Genomic DNA, 17259 nt, shown 5'->3' on the forward strand with positions numbered 1-17259 from the left:
CGTCTCCTAAATGGTAGCAATGATGTTATCTTGATGGTGATGTTGGCCCAGAAGTTATAAGATTTTTACCATGGGAGGAGCAGGAAACGGTGCTAGAGGTTTTGCCGTTATTTCTTGGAACTGTGTAACTCCGTCCCATAGAAAAAGCTAAATAAAACCCTGGGAAATTAATTATATGTGTAATGATGTCAGTGTGTAAATGGGAGGCACAGGAGAGTGATAATTGTGGTTATTTTGGAGTGGTGTGATTATAGGCAGTTTTTTTTTTTCTCTTCTCTGTACTTTGTTTCACAGCAAACATGTTTTTAGCATTTATTTTGAAAGGATTTTAGATGTACAGAAAACTGCAAAAAAAAAAAAGTCCACAAAAACAGTCCTGGAAATTGCTATTTAATAATAATATCTTAGATAGCTGTAGCACAGTTATCAAAGCTAAAAAATTAATGTTGGCACAATACTTTTAACTGTATAATACTTTTACTTTTAAGGAATCTTGGTGGCATCAAACCAGTTTTCCACTAGTATCTGTTTTTGTTCTGGGATCCCAGATTGGGTTAAAACCTCATGTCTTCTTGGTCTCCTCCAATCTGCAATCATTTCTTAGTCTGTCTTTGTCCTTTGAAGACCACTGAGCCGGTTACACTGTAGGATGTCTTTCCACATGGGTCATGATATTTTCTTGTGATTACCTTGATTCTTTGTGTTTGGTCAAGAATGCTACGGAAGAGATCCCACGTCCTTCCCAGTTCCCCACTTGAGAGGCTCTGGGGCGGATGTGTCTGACTGCTACTGTTACTGACACCATCAACCAGAATGCTCTCCTCATCTGAGGGGCTGTGAGATGGATGTGTCTGTCTTCTGGTGATACTGACCTATGATGCTTACCACTAGCAATCACTTGGGTTGGGTTGGGTTGGGGATGCTGGGGCAAATATCCATCAAACTTAACCACTCTCAAGTAATTTTTAAGTTAATCAATGTTTTGGTTGAGGTGCTTTGAAACTATGCACATACCCTGTTTTTTTCTCAAGCTTGGGCCCTCTGGTTGTAACACATAGTGATGGGTCTGGCCTCTAAGAATTATTAGACTAATATTTGCTAAATTACGGTTTTCCATTAAGTACACAATTCTGCATTCATTAATGGCAATTCTTCATTCTTTGAATTACTTACATTTGGTACCAGTATTGTCTCAGAGGTACTTTGTTCTCTAGCTCACAATCCAGGACTGTTGTTAATTTGTTGCTGAAATTATGTTAGCTTTGGCCATTAGGGACTTCTTTAGGTTAAGTCCTGTGTCTGTTTGACATGCCCTGTGACATTTGGAGAACCCATTTGCTTTCCATGGCCATGGGGATACTCCAGGCTCATCAACTACTTTTCCAAGGAAGCCGATTCCCTTTACTGGATAACACTACCAGGAAAACCCAAGAGCTGAGAAGCAGATGTGCTCATTGCTAATCCTGTTGTTAATTCTCTCATTGAGAATTCTAGTTGCTAATACAGATGGCAAAAGAGCTAGGAAATAAACGTGTGGATGTTCACCCATGCACACACACACAGATTCATCTATCCATCTGGCTCTCCCTGTCTGTGTCTGTTCTCTGTCTCATCTCTATCTCTGTCTCTCTCTGATTCTTTAAGACTCTGAGTTGGTGCTGATAGCTGAGGTCCCACATCAGCACCTCAGGTCTGTTTTAACTTTCCCCCTTTCTTCTTGATAACATTTTCTGCTGACATCCAGAAGTCCTGCTCTTATTGCTTACAGTGTGTTTACTTATTTGTTTAACTGTAGGATACGCAAAAAATGTAGCTTGAGAATTGCTAATGTACATTCTTGTAAGAAATCAATTTAACTACAGGATAGTATTTGTGTATAAATTTTTCTTCCTTTAGCTTTACAAAATCTAGTGGAAGAACATTTTCTGGAGATGCCTAGGCTGATTATTATTTTTTTTTTTTCACCTATTGCAAGTTAGTAATGTTATCTGTTTGGAGCATCTTGAAGTCTACTCCCTGCTGCTTACATTGCATTTTGAGTCCTTTCCCATGGGTAATTTTTTTTAAAGATTTATTTATTTTTATTGGAAAGGCAGATTTACAGAGAGGAGGAGGAAAGAGAAAGATTTCCCATCTGCTGATTCACTCCCCAAGTGGCCACATAAGAACTCCCCAAGCTGCCATGGGAGATCAGCTTCCTTCTGGTCCCCATGCAGGTACAGGGTCCCAGGGCTTGGGCTTTGCTTGACTGCTCTCCTAGGCCGCAAGCAGGGAGCTGGATGGGAAATGAAGCAGCCAGGATACAAACTGGTGCACATATGGGATCCTCGTGCATGCAAGGTTAGGAATTTAGCCACTAGGCTGCTGCACCAGGCTTCATGGGTGATTTTAATAGCTTATTTTGGGGGTGTACCAAGTTTCTTATGATTCTAAGATACAACCTTCTCTGAGTCCATTTCTACAAATATATATAGAGATAGGGAGATCTGTGATACCTTCTGTTCCCGGCACCTCATTCTTTCTCCTTCCTCTTCCTGCCCCATAGATCACTTGTCTCTTTGATTCCTGGTTTAGTCTTCCTGTGTGAGTAGTTCTTTGGCACATACATTTTCTTACGTCTTTCTTTCCTATGCAGATGGCAAAGTGTTATAGATGCTGTTTTGCACTTTGCTTTTTTTCCCTTTAATATTGCATGGTATAAGTCACTCCATAACAATTCTTAGAGATCTTCCACAAAGAGCTTTTTCTAGCTTTGACCATTGGGGAAAAAAATTAACAGCCCAAGGATCAGTTAAAATTCTTATAAACCTAGGGATGATGATGATAGCCTGGCATTACCATGATTTGGACATCTGTCTACCTTACTTCTTTTAAGTGTTATGTAGATGAGCTGAGTCCTTAGGGTCCTGTGAAGTAGATATTTCTCCAGTAGAAAAAGAGGCTCAGCAATATTTAGAAACTTGCCCAAGTTCATAAAATGTGGAGCTCGAATTTGAAACCAGACTCTCCTGAGTTTGTGTTTTGAGAGGAGGAGTATGCGAGTACTATCATAGAAGTTCCAGGTTTCAGCAAAGCCATGAGGGGATTTTAAGATGTGTCCGAGGCTTCAAAACCCTATTCGCTGTCAATCAGTTGCTGCCAAAGTTAGCAGAACCCGGGACTAATTGACTGCATCTTCATTCCAGAGAAATGGCCCTTCTGTCTTACATGATCATGAGTTTTGCTTCTAAGAAAGGGGTCAAGAGGGATACTAGGTTGGGTGTGTTGCCTGAATATAGTGCTGGATGTGGTCTCATGACTCCTAATCACCAGCCAGAAGAGCCTGCACCATTAATAGCAAAGTGCATTGCCTTCTGGGACTATTTGGTTTAGCAGGACACTCAGTCAAGGTCACGTTACAACAGTTCTTTGCACAACAAAAATAGAGGAAGAATCTTAGGAGCAAGAATGTGGCTTTTGTTGGGAACCTTGGTAACCTTCACAGAGTGGCAGTGCCATTGAGCAGATGGTTTTTAGTTTCTGGGCTCTGTGTGTTCTAGCCACGTGGCCTTGGCCAAGTCATGTCACCTCTCAGAACACACCTTTACGGGGATTCCCAAAACCCCTGTCAAGTTAAGTGGCTGGCAAGGCTACACAGAACTCCATATATGTTTTGTTACAGCAAAGGGATATGAAAGTAAAGGAGAAAGGAGTAAAGTCCACAGGAGACCAGGTCCAGATTTCCAAGAAAATCATCTCTTGTTGAGTCACAGGGGTTGTATTTAATGCCCCAACACTGGGTTATCTGACACATGTGGAATGTTGTTTGTCACGATTCACTAGAAAGTCAGTGGACTTTTACCTGGTTTTGATCATCGAGTCACCCTCTGTCTAGCATGTACCTAAGTTCCAGATCAAGGAAGGAAAGCAGGGGTTCAGCATAAACAGTACTGTGTGCACACTTTAGGCACAGTGAGCCACTCTCAGCAGTTAGGGTGGATGGGGACCCTCCCAGTCCCAGCCTGCAGGCAAGCAGGAGTCAGCCTTGCAAGCAGGCCTTTGGAAGACTCTTGCAGACTTTGTTAGGCTCCCTTTTTTTTGGTTCATGCCATTCCCTTGGGTGGCTGTTGGGTAGATTAAATGAGATAATCCATGCAGAGCACTTGGCACACTGCCTAGTATTGTGAACACTCCGTCTCTTGGCTATGATTGCTTCAGCAGTCAGGGAATGAATTTTGATGAGTTCTTGGGCACCTTACGAAACAAGCTCCATCCATCATCCATGTACTCACCCATTCACCCGTTGATTCCTTTGTTCAGAACATTTTGATTGAGCAGCTGCCATGTTTTGGCCTCTTGGGTCCTTGTGAAGCAGCAGGAGTAGGCTTTTCCCATCTGCAAGTTGCCACCCGTGGGTATCTAGGCCCGGTATTTGGGGCGGGAACTTCATGATGGCCCTCAGGGAGAACCTGAACGGATTGCACATTCAGAATGGGATGAGTGTGCTGTGGGCTCAGAACTTGATCTGATGTTTTGCTCTTTGTCCTCTTTTCCTCCTGCAGCCAAAGCCAAGTCCAAGTGCGGCCCCACGTTCTTCCCCTGTGCCAGCGGCATCCATTGTATAATTGGCCGCTTCCGGTGTAACGGGTTTGAGGATTGCCCTGATGGCAGCGATGAAGAGAACTGCAGTAAGTATTGTGGATGCGGATGCTTCAGTCCCTCACCCTGTCCCACCTGCCCATGCCGGTCATTCTCTGTGTGACTCCAACATGCAGGTGTGACCCACATTCACTTTTTTCTCCCCTCTTCCTTATGTCAATCTGCAAATGCTCACCTGCCATTTATTGGGGACTCTATGAAGGTCCTGGTCCTGAAGTATGCTGTGCGCATGCAGGTGTCTGTAGGTCAGGAATGTCAAGTGCAGAGTAGTTTGATTTAAAGATCGTAAGTAGCAGAATCACTTGTGGGTTCTTTCACAGCCTCGTCTGATTACCTGTGAGGCAACACCCACGTTGCCTGCTTTCCTTCCTGCTTTGCAGTCTTTCCAAAAAAGTAGGTATTCACTAATTATATACATCATGCTGTGATTTGAAAATTTGTCCCTGCTCAGTGCAGGACTTGAGTCCCCAAAGTCATAAGGGAATAGTACTAAGGTGCAAAGTTAATCCACTCTGGTATTTGGAGGCAGGGCCTTTGGCAAGTGACAGGTGCGATTACGTCCATTAAGGTGGTGGTTAGGTCCTGATAACTTTGTCAGAGACTGTGGACAGATAAATGTGCTCCCTGTCTTTTGCCATGTGGTGCTTGGTGCCACCTTGGGACTTCACCACCAGGAATTACAGCACTAGAGGCCAAACCAATGGAACTTGCTGGATCTTCGACTGTGAACCCCCAGAATCATGAATAAAAAATAAGCTCCTTTTCTTTATTAAGTTAGGCTGCCTCCAGTATATTGTTACAGTAATGAGAACTGAAGAACACACATGCTAAAAGGATATGTTCTTGTAGATAAAGCTGCGCATACCCATGACTGTGACCACCTTGATTTGTTTGCCTGCTGTTTAATGTACTATGATATCAACATGCACATTTATACACAAACATGCGTGCACCCAACCCTCAACATGCTCGCTGTACCAGACGCTGCATCTTAGCAGTCTGACTGTTGGGCTTCACTTCCCCTGGGCCTGGATACCTAAAGGCCTTCCTTTTCAGCATCTGTGAGCATTGTGGCTCCACACACAGAAACCTCGGAGGACTCCATGTGGGTCTTCCCCACCTTCACTGTCATCCCAGCTTTCTCAGTGAGGTGCTTTGTACCTACCACTGGTCCCTGTGGTCACTGTTAACTTTTCTTTCCTCTTCCTAAGATACTCAGATAGTAGAGTATTTGAGTGTTTGTAATTTGCTTGGTTCTGAAAAAATTTATACATTTATATTCTCTGCTTGCATGATTTTAAGATTTTTGGTTGTTTCAGAGAATTTTTAGGTTCACACACACAAAAAAAGGAGAGGAAAATACAGAAACTTGCTGTATTCCGTGTCTCTACCCATGCATGGCCTCCCCATCGTCAACCCATGCCACTGTGGTACAATTGTCAAAGTCAGGGAGTTTACCCTATGTGTTACCTGAACTCACCTGTACTTGAAAGTAGGGTTCATTCCTGGTGCTTTGCATCCTAGGGGTTGGGCAATAATATAACAATACACAGTTCACTGCTACAGTGTTTCAAAGAAAGGCTTGGCAGCCTCAGTCCTCCATGTGCTACCTGTTCATTCCCCCTACCTCCCTTACAGGGGTTAATAACAGGTTTTTGTCTTCTTCTTATTATAAAGAACTTGAAAAATATAAAAAAGTAAAAAGAGGAAGACAAAATTGCCAATAACCACATGAATTACAATTAAGCACTATTAATGCTTAGGTCTTTGGTGCCAGTTCTCTCTCTTTCCATCTGTCTCTTCTCTATGTATATATATATATATACACACACATATTTCTAAAAGTTTATTGAAAAATATTTTAACTTTTAATTCTTTTACTTGAGAGGCATAACCAGAGAGACTCCTGTGTATTGGTTTATTCCTCCAACGTCTTCAACAACTGAGGCTGTGCTAGGTTGAAGCCACAGACCAGGAACTCAGTCTGTATCTCACATGTGAGTGGCAGAGACCGTGTTCTCCAACCACCACCTGCTCCCTTCTAAAATCTGCACTGATGGGTAGCTGAAATGGAGGGATTGAACCCAGGTGGTATGATTTGGGATATGAACATCCTACCCAGTATCTGGGCCACTAGGCAAAATCGCCACCCTGGAAATATTTTCTACACCAAAATAAATGTATCTTTTAGCTCCATTTCTCCATGGTCTTTTTTTTTTTTTTTTTAAGATTTATTTTTATTATTTTTTGATTGGAAAGGCGGATATACAGAGAGGAGAGACAGAGAGGAAGATCTTCCATCCGATGATTCACTCCCCAAGTGAGCGCAACGGGCCGATACTTTGCCGATCCGAAGCCAGGAGCCTCTTCCGGGTCTCCCACGCGGGTGCAGGGTCCCAAAGCTTTGGGCCGTCCTCGACTGCTTTCCCAGGCCACAGGCAGGGAGCTGGAAGGGAAGCGGGGCTGCCGGGATTAGAACCGGCGCCCATATGGGATCCCGGGCGTGCTAGGCGAGGACCTTAACCACTTGCGCCACCGCGCCGGGCCCCGGTCTTTTTTTTTTTAAAAAAAGATTTATTTATTTTTATTGGAAAGGCAGATCAAATTTATGGAGGGAAGGAGAGACAGAAACATCTTCAGTCTGTTGGTTCACTCCCCAGATGGCCACAATGGTCAGAGCTGAGCTGATCTGAAGCCAGGAGCCAGGAGCCAGGAGCTTCTTCTGGGTCTCGCACACAGGTGCAGGGTTCCAAGGCTTTGTGCCGTCCTCGATTGCTTTCCCAAGCAGAGAGCTGGATGAGAAATGGAGCAGCTGGGACATAAACTACCCCTGTATGGGATCTGAAATTTGCAAGGGGGATTTAGGCATTGAGCCATCGTGCAGGCCCCTCTCTCTATGACTTTTTGAATGCCCTCATATGTGTGTGAGAGTTATATTCTCCTTTAATGTACTTGTGATATCTTCATTTCTGTGACTATTTTCTCATGTGGGTTTTTTTTTCTGTACTTGTGTTTGAACGGCTTAGGTAGGGGTTCTGCTCAATTGATTTGTCCCTGACCTGTTGATTCTAATTCAAGTCCTTGAGGAGATATGTGACTGCATCCTGTGTAATCTGTATCCTGGGCCATAACTTTGCCTCTCCTCGGGAACACAGGTGATTTACAGCTGTTTGGTGTGAGTTCTCCTTGACCTTACTCTATCCTTGTGGGTTACAAGTAGAGAAGCCTGGCACAACCCCTGTTCTGTGTGTAGGACAATGACAGAAACCCAGAGTCGCAGGGAGCATGCATGTGACCAACAGGATAAGAACCTGAGGGAGGAAATGCCCCTGGAAGCAGTGGGCCTAGGTGTGAGCCCATGTCCCACTCCAGGGAAGCCTGAGCTGGACCGTCACCTGATTTCGTCCCGTAGTGGTTCCCCTGTCCCTCATCAGCATGTACTGGGGACCAGCATGTTAGATACCGTGAGAACTCTATGCAGCGATATCTGACTTGTGTTTAATATCCTGGCTTACCCAGAGTAATTGAATTAAAAATAAATCGTGGTTTAAGATGAAACTGTGAATGAGTGATTGAAGTGAAGACCGTTTCCACTAGAGTTTTGCTTTTGAATCTCTAAGGTAATTCTTTTGTGTTCCATTTAGTCTTTCAATCTGAGCTTCACTTCCTGCTGTCCGTGGGGATCTCACAGTTGGATTGAGAAATTTTACATAGACTTAAGTTTGTTTACATTCTTGCATCCATGCTAGTGAGTGATTCCATGGCAATAAAAAACAGGTGTGACACATTATAGTGTATGATTTCAAAATGATTGTATCATCCTTTGTGCACCCTTACAGCGTTAGAAACCTTGAATGATCTAAATGTTTGGATATCTGTTTGTATTTGTCAGCATGAGCACATTGTGTCTGTTGCACACTAAGTCAGTGGGGATTAAACCAGCAGTTTCCTTTTGCATGTCTGCTATTTGAAAAGTGATGCTGGGGCAAGTGTGTGATACAGCAATGAGGCTGCCACTTGGAATGCTCGTGTCCCTTATTGGAGTATCCTCATCCTGTCCAGCTTCTTGCCGGGGCACACTCTGGCTCAACCCTCTCGGGAGACCTGGAATGAGTTCTGTGCTTCTGTCTTCAGACCTAGCTTGTTGCAGACACTTGGGAAATGGGAAAACATGCTCTCTCTTCCTTTTGGATGAAATGAAAACACTCAAATAAAAACTATAAAGTAAAGAAAAATAGTGAATTTTGACTTGCTATTTTGAAGAGTGGTTTGATATCAGAAAAAAAAATCAGACATTTATCTTCCCTTTGCTATGTGAATCATACTGTAATTAGAGAGCTGACTCCCCAAAGTTCTTTCTCAGGCAAGAATAGCTACTTATACAAGACTGGTAGAACTTGAGTGTCTCGTTCTTGAAGCCCTTATGAAGAATGGACATAGGTGGCGATCATCCTTGGCAGCTAAAAACGTCTGGGTGAGAGCTGTGTGGAGCTGTAAATTGCATGGGTTCAGCTGAATTCTCTTGGGACTGCCAGGATCTCTTCCCAGGTGGCCTGTGCCAGCAGGGTGCCCTCCGAGTCAGAGTTAGCAAGCTTTCCTCTCCATTGATCTCTCTGCTATTTCTTATGTATAATAAATCTAAGACGGTACAAAATGCCTAAACAATGTTTTGGTTGTTGCTTTGCATTTTCAGATATGATGTTGAAGTTCTCCAGGGGAAAACATTGTATGTGCACAGATGTTTACCATTTTAGCTGCTCTTCTCTTGTTCCCCATGCCTAGGTATCCTTCTGGTATCATTTACCTTCTGTCGGAACAACTTCCTGTAGCAATTCACACACAGCAGTTGTGAGAGCAACAAATCCTCTTGGTTTTCCTTCATATGAGAATGTCTTTATTTCATTTCATTCCTGAAAGATACTATTATGGCATCTAGAACTCTGGGTTGACAATTCTTTTCTCTAAGCACTTTTAATGTGCCACTTCCTACTGGCTTCTGTGACTGCTGAAGAGAAATTTATAGTGACTCAAAGTGTTCCTCAGAGTTTATGTATCATTTTTCTTTAGCTGCTTTGAAGACTTTTTTTCTTTCTCTCTGTCTTTAGATTTCCAGGGTGAGAGCACAGTGTGTCTGGGTGGATTTGTTTGTGTTGATCCTGTTTAGGGTTCTCTGAGTGATCTAAATCTGTAGGTTTTCTTCTTTTGCCATAGTTGGTGTGTTCCAGCTATTATTTTTAAGTATTCTTTTTATAAACAACAGCCTTTTGTTGTTGGCCCATGGGTCCCTGTGGCTTTATCCAGTTTATAAAATAATTTTAGGGAGATTTATTTATTTGAAAAGCAAATTGACAGAGGAAGAGCAAGACATCTTTTACCGGCTGATTCACTCCCCAAATGGTTGCCATGACCAAGGCTGGATCAAGCCATGGCCGGCAACACAGAACTCCATCCAGCTCTGCCATCTGGGTGAAGGCCCCAGACACTTGGGCCATCTTCTGCTGCTTTTCCAGATGCATTATTTGGGAGCTAGATTAGAAGTTCAGCAACCAGGCCTTGAACCAGAGCATATATGAGAGGTTAGCGTGGCAGGCAGCTGACATAGTGTGCTGCAGTGCTGGCCCTAGTGCTCATTTTTGAATCAGTCTTTTTTTCTCCTTTTCTTTTTATTGCCTAAGTTCAATCATTTCCGTTCATCTCTCATCGAATTCACTTGTTCTTCCCCTTGCCATTTCTAGTGTTTGGAACTCATTCGCTCTTGTTTTAATATCAGTTATCATAGTTTTGCAGTTTGCTGTGAGTTCTTCTGTCAAGTTTCTGTTTATTCATTCTGAGCTTTTCCACTTTTCTACTTATTTTGAGAGTGTTGGTGATTGCTCATTAGAGTGTTTGTGTAACATCTGCTTCCATGTCTTTGTCCCCCAATCCTAACATCTGTATCATCCTTCTCTTGATGTCTGTTGATTTTCTCCTCTCAGGGGAATTCACATTCTCCTGGTTCTCTATATGATGTGTAATTTTGGACAATACTCTGGACATGGAGTGTCCATGCTGTTGGACCAGGCCGCAAGCTTCTGCCTTGTGTGGCTTGTGGCAGCAGACTTTTCCGTGCTATTCTCGCAGCGCTAGTGCCCCTCCCGGCCCATCTGCCTGTGGCTTCAGGTCCCAGTGCCTTTGGTGCACTGATGTGTGGCTATACAGTTTGACGGTCAACCTAGGCATTCTTAATGTCATTATGGGGTTGCTATCCAGGGGCTCCAAGAGGAGGGAAAATTGGTAAAATTACCATTTTTATGATAGTTCAAACTTTGGTCATCTTATCTGGTCGGCCTACTCCTGTTTGCTTTGCCAGTTCTAAACACAGCTGCTGCTTGTAGTCAGATGGGGTTTTAGAGCAATGTTCAGTAGGTGAGTTAAGGGTGCAGTTACCTGCATCAGATCTGAAACCCACAGCCTCCAGTAAGCCAGTTTCAGGTGCAAAAAGAGAAACAATTAGCCCTTAGTTGCTGTCTGATGTCTTGTGGCAGACACACAAATCACCAGCATGAAAGCATTCTGCCAAAAACATTCGCTCTTAATCTGACAGAGCCGCTAGACCGAGTCAGAAGTGCACAGGAGGTTCAGGGGCAATGGAACATGTTAGTGACCCCCTGGGGAGGGAAGCTGCCAGAGCCAGAGTCGGGGAAGTGTTTCAGGGCTGAGAGTTATCCATAAAGATGTAAGATTTACTTGTACTCCCCTAGCGTCCCCCACACCCCCAAAGTTAGTAGAAAGGAGTAACCTGTAGGATGAAAGAGATGAGAAGCCAAAATAGCCAGATCTGGCAAAAAGACTTTTTGAATCCTGACTCTAATGAACTAGTTGTTTGAAAAGATTGTGACATGGGCCTTTGTCATGGCACAGCACATTAAGCTACCACCTGCAACATTAGCATCCTGTATAAGCACTGGCTCAAGTTCTGGCCACTACACTTCCGAACCAGCTTTCTACTTAAACTAAATCTGGTCGGGCATCTACTGTGGCCTACATGCTGTTCTCTGTGCTTGTCTGATTTGCATTCATTTACTTCTCACACCACTTCATGATACAGGTTCTAGCTTTATTCCCGCTTCACAGATGAGAAAACCTAGGTTTAGTAAATTTTCCCAGCATCATACCGCTATTAAATAATACAGCTCAAGTTTGAGTCCAAGTGGACTTCACCTCCACACAGTGAGCCACACCTACAGAACAGGTGCTTCTGATGGAGGACTGGGGCAAGCCAGAAGAAGTTAATACTCTGGGACTACACTTGATGCCCAGTGAGGGATGACTAATACTGAGCAGGTGCAGAATGGAACGAGAGGGTCAGCTATCAGGGCTGACACCTGGGTCACTGGGGCATGGCAGCACCTTTCTTGGAAGTGAGATGCAGGAAAGAGCAGTAAAGGAGGAGAGTGGACACGCAGCAGAATCCAGGCAGCATCAGGAGGAGGGAAAATCTGGGGAGATGTCCATTGTCACATGGCATTTGTAGCACTGAAATTGAACTTGTTCCATGGAAGGCCAGGTTTTGGTGTTGGACAAGGGGCAGCCATTCCCAAATAGCCTTTACTGAGGGAGAGGAAATGGTCAGGAACAGTGATTTTGACTTATATGAAGACATGTGCTCACTCGATTTTAGGATCTTCTGAGTCTCTGGATGTGGGTGGAGTAGCCTTAGCTCTTGCCTACTTGGGTAGTGGAGCAGCCTTTGTCTCCTACAGACAGGAAGTCTGAGCTCCAGATGCAGCTGCATGTTGCCCTTGCTATGTCTTGGTGCATGAGTGGAAGGCTGCCATGGCCAGAACATGCTAGCCTGGTGCTGGGACACGAACACCCAAACTTTAATGGGAACATAAGGGCTTTAAGCTGCCACAGACAAGCCAAAGTCTGGTGGCAGCCTTTCTGAGTCCTGAAGGGGTCCAGGCGTGGCTGGGGTGGGTTCTCTGAGGCACTGAACAGTCTGGTTTCTTGGGGTCCGGCATCCTCGATCATGGAGAACTAAGCTCCTTGCAGCTCCACCCCTATCCCCAGTTTCCAGGGAATCTGGCTAGGAAGCCAAGATACCCCCTGGAGGTCATGAGGTTAGAAAGTGAGCAGCAACTACTGCAGGATTGAGAAGCAGATGGGAATTGTGGGAGCTAGAGATGAGAAGGGTTAAGATTTGTGTTTCATCAAGAGCCCTTTGAGGTGGGAGAAGGGCTGGCTTCACAGACTTTGAAGGAAGGAGAGCGGACATTCGCCAAGTCCCCATGAAGCCATATAGCCTCATTTCCTGTTTGGAAGTTGGTCAGCTGCTGCTGGATGACCACAGCATGCTCCTCTGGCCAGCTCCTATAGATGTGGGTGAAATCGACACGGCTGGTTTAACAGACCACTGAGCTGTTGCTTGGGAAAACGTGGAGAACCAGATTCTCTTTCCTAAGTGGTGGAGGCTGGGAAGCAGAGCTTTCAGAGCCAGGGTTTCTGGGGAATGGATGACCAGGGAGCCTCTGAGCCTGCGGTTGAGCTTCGGAGGTCACCATGCCAGCAGTTTTTCTTTGTCTACCTCCCAGTGAAATCCGTGCAGGAAGATCCAGTGCTCTTCTCCCAGAGTAATTGTTTTCAGGACCTGGGAAGTCCTGGTAAGGGCAGTGCATGCACAGATAATGGGAAACCACAAAGTGCTGTAGACACCAAGACATCACATTCTTAGACAAGAGCAGTGTATGAGCTTTTTGCATTTCCTCTTTGCAGGGTTCTGGGCCAGGAAAGCCCTATAACTTGAGTACTGCCTGATTCAGGCTACCTTGTCCCGCATGACTTGGTTCTGAAACTGTCGCAGGGCTTAAAAGTTGTATTGGCAAACTTGAGCTGTTTGGGGTCCCTGGGGGTGGTGAGTCAGCATCATGCCCAAGCACTTACATCACTGCCAGGAGTCTTGGTGATGTTTTGCATTTTGGCTTCAGTGGCAGTTACCATTTTGGTGGAAGTCCAGGTTCATTCTTAGGAACTTGATCTTTAGAATAGGTTGTCATACATCAGTTGCCTTTGGCTCCTCTGTAGAACTTTCTAGACTCCTTTTAAACCCTGTTTGGTCCCTGTGCTGTTGGAGCTCTTGAGGTTGCTTTTTATAGCTCTTATGTTCCTGCCCATAGCTGTTTCTAAGCTTTTCATTCTAGCTGCCAGTTCCTTCCCAGTGTGGTAGGCAGTCTCCCTTCTCATTTCTAATCTGCTTTCTCCATGGATGCTCTAAGACAAAGCTCACTGGAGTGGACGTAGATGAGAAACATAGTCACGAGGGCCTACCCAAGAACTCCTGACTCTTTCCAGCCATGAGCACTGGGACACGTGCTTGGCGGCTCAGGGGTTGGGGAGAACCCTTTTATATTTGCTGCTGAGTTTGGGATGCTCATCTACCATTTCTCCTTCTGCTCTTGCATCCCGTGTGATATTTTATATAAGGAGTCATTGACAAGGAGCAGTCCCACATGGAGCTGTTTCCATGTGTGTGTTTTGTGTCTTAGAGCTACTGTGTTCCTGAGTATGAAAGACACCAAAAAAAAAAAAAACAGGTGTCTTTTTCTAGCTTTAATTTTAATTGAAATGCAATAACTGGACATATTGATGAAGAAAGCCATGATATTTTCAGAAAATTGATTTTGTTGAAAGGCACAGAGAAAGAGATAGACAGCTAGAGACAGATGTCGCATCTGTTGCTTCTTTTCCCAAATGCCAAGACTGGGTAAGGCCAAAGTCAGGAACCTGAAACTGCATCTGAGTCTCTCATATGAGTGGCAGGGACGCATGTACTTGAGTCATCACCGCTGCCTGCCAGGGTGCATGTCAGCAGGCAGGTGGAATTTGGAGGGGACCTGGGACCTCATCCCAGGCACTGTTAAATGGGATATGGATGACTCAAGCCTTGTCTCAACCTCTGCATCCAGAAGTCCAGCTTACAGAATGATTATTTCAAGGCATGTAAACCCTGTGTAAAGGTCCAGTCAGGTAGGATAATTAGCATATCATCACCTCTGACATTTATCTCAGTGATGAGAAATTCAAAATGTTCCTTTGTCAATCAGTGATTACCCACTGCAGTATGGGGGCCACAGAGAATCTGTGGTAGAGAGCAAAGGAGCAGAAAGGGGAGCACTCACTGGAACACCTCTGCCAGCCTAGACCCCAAGTCTTGTCTTGAACTCTCTCAGACATACTGAACAGAAAAAGTCAAATAAAATGAGCACCTGCATTCCCAACACTCTGGTTTAAAAAAATACATATGTATTGCCATATTGCCTTACTTGCTTCAGCTTTTAAAATAACTAAATGTCATCATATAATTAGAAGATTCTGTATACCCTTCAGTTTCTACCCTGCAACTCCTCCCCAGCAGAGTCCACAGTCCTGAACCTGAGATCATTTGTTCCCTGGAAGTTTTCATACTTTCAGTATGAATCTTCGTATCCTTCAGTAATAAGCAGTGATTTTTTTTAACATGGGGAGCTTTGTATAGACGAATATAGATAAATACCTCACTCACTCTTATATTTGTGAAATCTGCATATCTTGACACCAGCCCATTCATTTTTCACTACCACACAGCAGTGGGTGATACCCAATGACCTATGAGCCATAATTGGCCTAGTTTTATAAATACAGTTTTACTATAACATAACCACATCCTTCATTGATGAGTTGTCTGTGACTGTTGTGCATTACAGTGACGATACTAAATCATTATAACGGGTAGCGATCAGATGGCTGGCAAAATCTGGCTCATTGCAGAAAAAGTTAGCCAACCTTTTGGGTACTCTTAGAGAATTCCACTGTGACAGTATAGCACCTTGTATCTGTTTTCTCATAGGTGAACCTTTGGTTTATTTCTGATGTTTTAAAATACTATTTATTTGTTCATTTAAAAGATTTATTTAGGAGACACAGACAGAAAGATAGCTCCCATATCCAGATGCCCCAAAGAGCTAGGACTGGGGACAGGCCAAAACTAGGACCCTAGAATGCAACCCAGATCTCCTATGTGGATGACAGGGACCCAAGTGCTTGGGCCATTCTCCACTGCCAGCCAGGGTGCACATTAGCAGGAAGCTGGACTTGGGGGCAGCTCCAGGCATCTCAACCACTGTGCCAAGTGCCTACCTTATTTCTCATTTTTTAAGTTTTCTTTATCTTTTTTTATTTGACTGATAGTGGTTTCACTGAACATTTTAATTTAGTGTCACTGGAGGATATGGCAGAAAGTGAAATTGCTAGACTGTAGGTGATGGTCACCTTAAACTTCACTAGATTTCATTAAATTGGGATCTTAAGCAGACCTGCAAATTTGCATTCCCACTTGGATTGTGTAAGACTTAGCCTTCCTCTAGGACTTTACCAATAGCCTAATACTTTATTTTTAAAAGATTTTCTATTTGAAAGTCAGAGTTGAAGGGAGAAAGGGGGAGACAGAGAACAGATGGACCACACACAGGGCGGTGGAGGGAGGGGGAAAGAGAGATTGAGAGAGAGAGAGAGAGATGAGAGATCATCCATGGCTACAATAAGACTAGACCAAAACCAAGAGCCAGAATCATCCAAATCTGTTACCTGGATGCAGGAGCCCAGATACTTGTACCACCTGCCACTGCTTTGCCAGGTACATTAACAGGGAGCTGGATTGGAAGTAGAATAGAACGACACCAACAAGCTGCGATATGGGATGCTGGTATCCCTGGTGTTGGCTTTACCCATCGTGCTGCAATGCCAATCACCAGCCTGATATTTGAGACCATATGTTTGGCAGTTGCATGTGAAATGGCACTTCATTTTCAGTGATGACACAGTTTTTTCACATTTTTACTGACAACCATTCCTTTAAAATGAATTGCCTGATTACATCCTTTGTAAGCTTTTCTACTGAATTATCATTTTGATTTGCAAAAGTTCTTTACATGTTCTGGTTCTGGATCATTTTGATTCTATGCATTAGAACCATCCTGTGCTGTGATTTCTAAACGTACATACATGCATGAATGAGTAAATGTAGTATATATGGACTCAGGCATATACACATATGACTTTTCCTTGGGAAGATTTGTGAGGCTGTAAGAGTTTGCAGTTGGATAAAAAGTGAATATATGACAGTAGTCCCAGCAAGGGCAATTCAGCTTGGCTTTCTCCACTAGGATGCTTACATAAGCTTACACGTCTGCCCCATATTGGAACAATTAGAATGCTTTTCCAAGACTCTGTGTTCGAGTGAGCTGATTGTTACTGACGCTTCAGAGGCATATAAATGTGATCCACAAAGTCTGAGGGATGCTGAAGGCCTCCGCTGTGGAATGCTGATGGACATAGAGTTTGGAGGGCTGCCTTGGACAACAGTCCATCCTGATTGTGGTTTTAGATATCCCCATGTTGGTTTTGGCTGAAGTTAGACCTTGGTTTCTCTTTAATCAAGTTGCAATATTCTCTGGCCCACAGAACTTTAAATTAAAACTTCCATTTTCAGGCTAAATTACTTTTGTTTGACTTTAGACTGGTTCATCATCCTTAAAACAGAGCACCGACTTTATATGTCTCTTTCTACTTTTGTAAGTTTCAAATCAACCTTTCTGAGTTAAACTG

At 43.9% G+C, this 17259-nt stretch overlaps 1 protein-coding gene across 2 annotated transcripts in view; it reads left to right on the forward strand.

Annotated features, from left to right (window-relative positions):
• Positions 1-17259, forward strand: part of LDLRAD3 (low density lipoprotein receptor class A domain containing 3) — a 243042-nt gene that overhangs the window by 113429 nt on the left and 112354 nt on the right. For both annotated transcript variants that reach the window (XM_040980112.1, XM_040980113.1), the window contains one exon: positions 4542-4667. In XM_040980112.1, the coding sequence (XP_040836046.1) occupies positions 4542-4667 (126 nt within the window). The remainder of the gene's footprint in view (positions 1-4541; positions 4668-17259) is intronic.

Source organism: Ochotona curzoniae, unplaced genomic scaffold (genome assembly GCF_017591425.1).
Source record: "Ochotona curzoniae isolate NIBS_2020 unplaced genomic scaffold, NIBS_Ocur_1.0 contig_3432, whole genome shotgun sequence".
NCBI classification, from domain to species: domain Eukaryota; kingdom Metazoa; phylum Chordata; class Mammalia; order Lagomorpha; family Ochotonidae; genus Ochotona; species Ochotona curzoniae.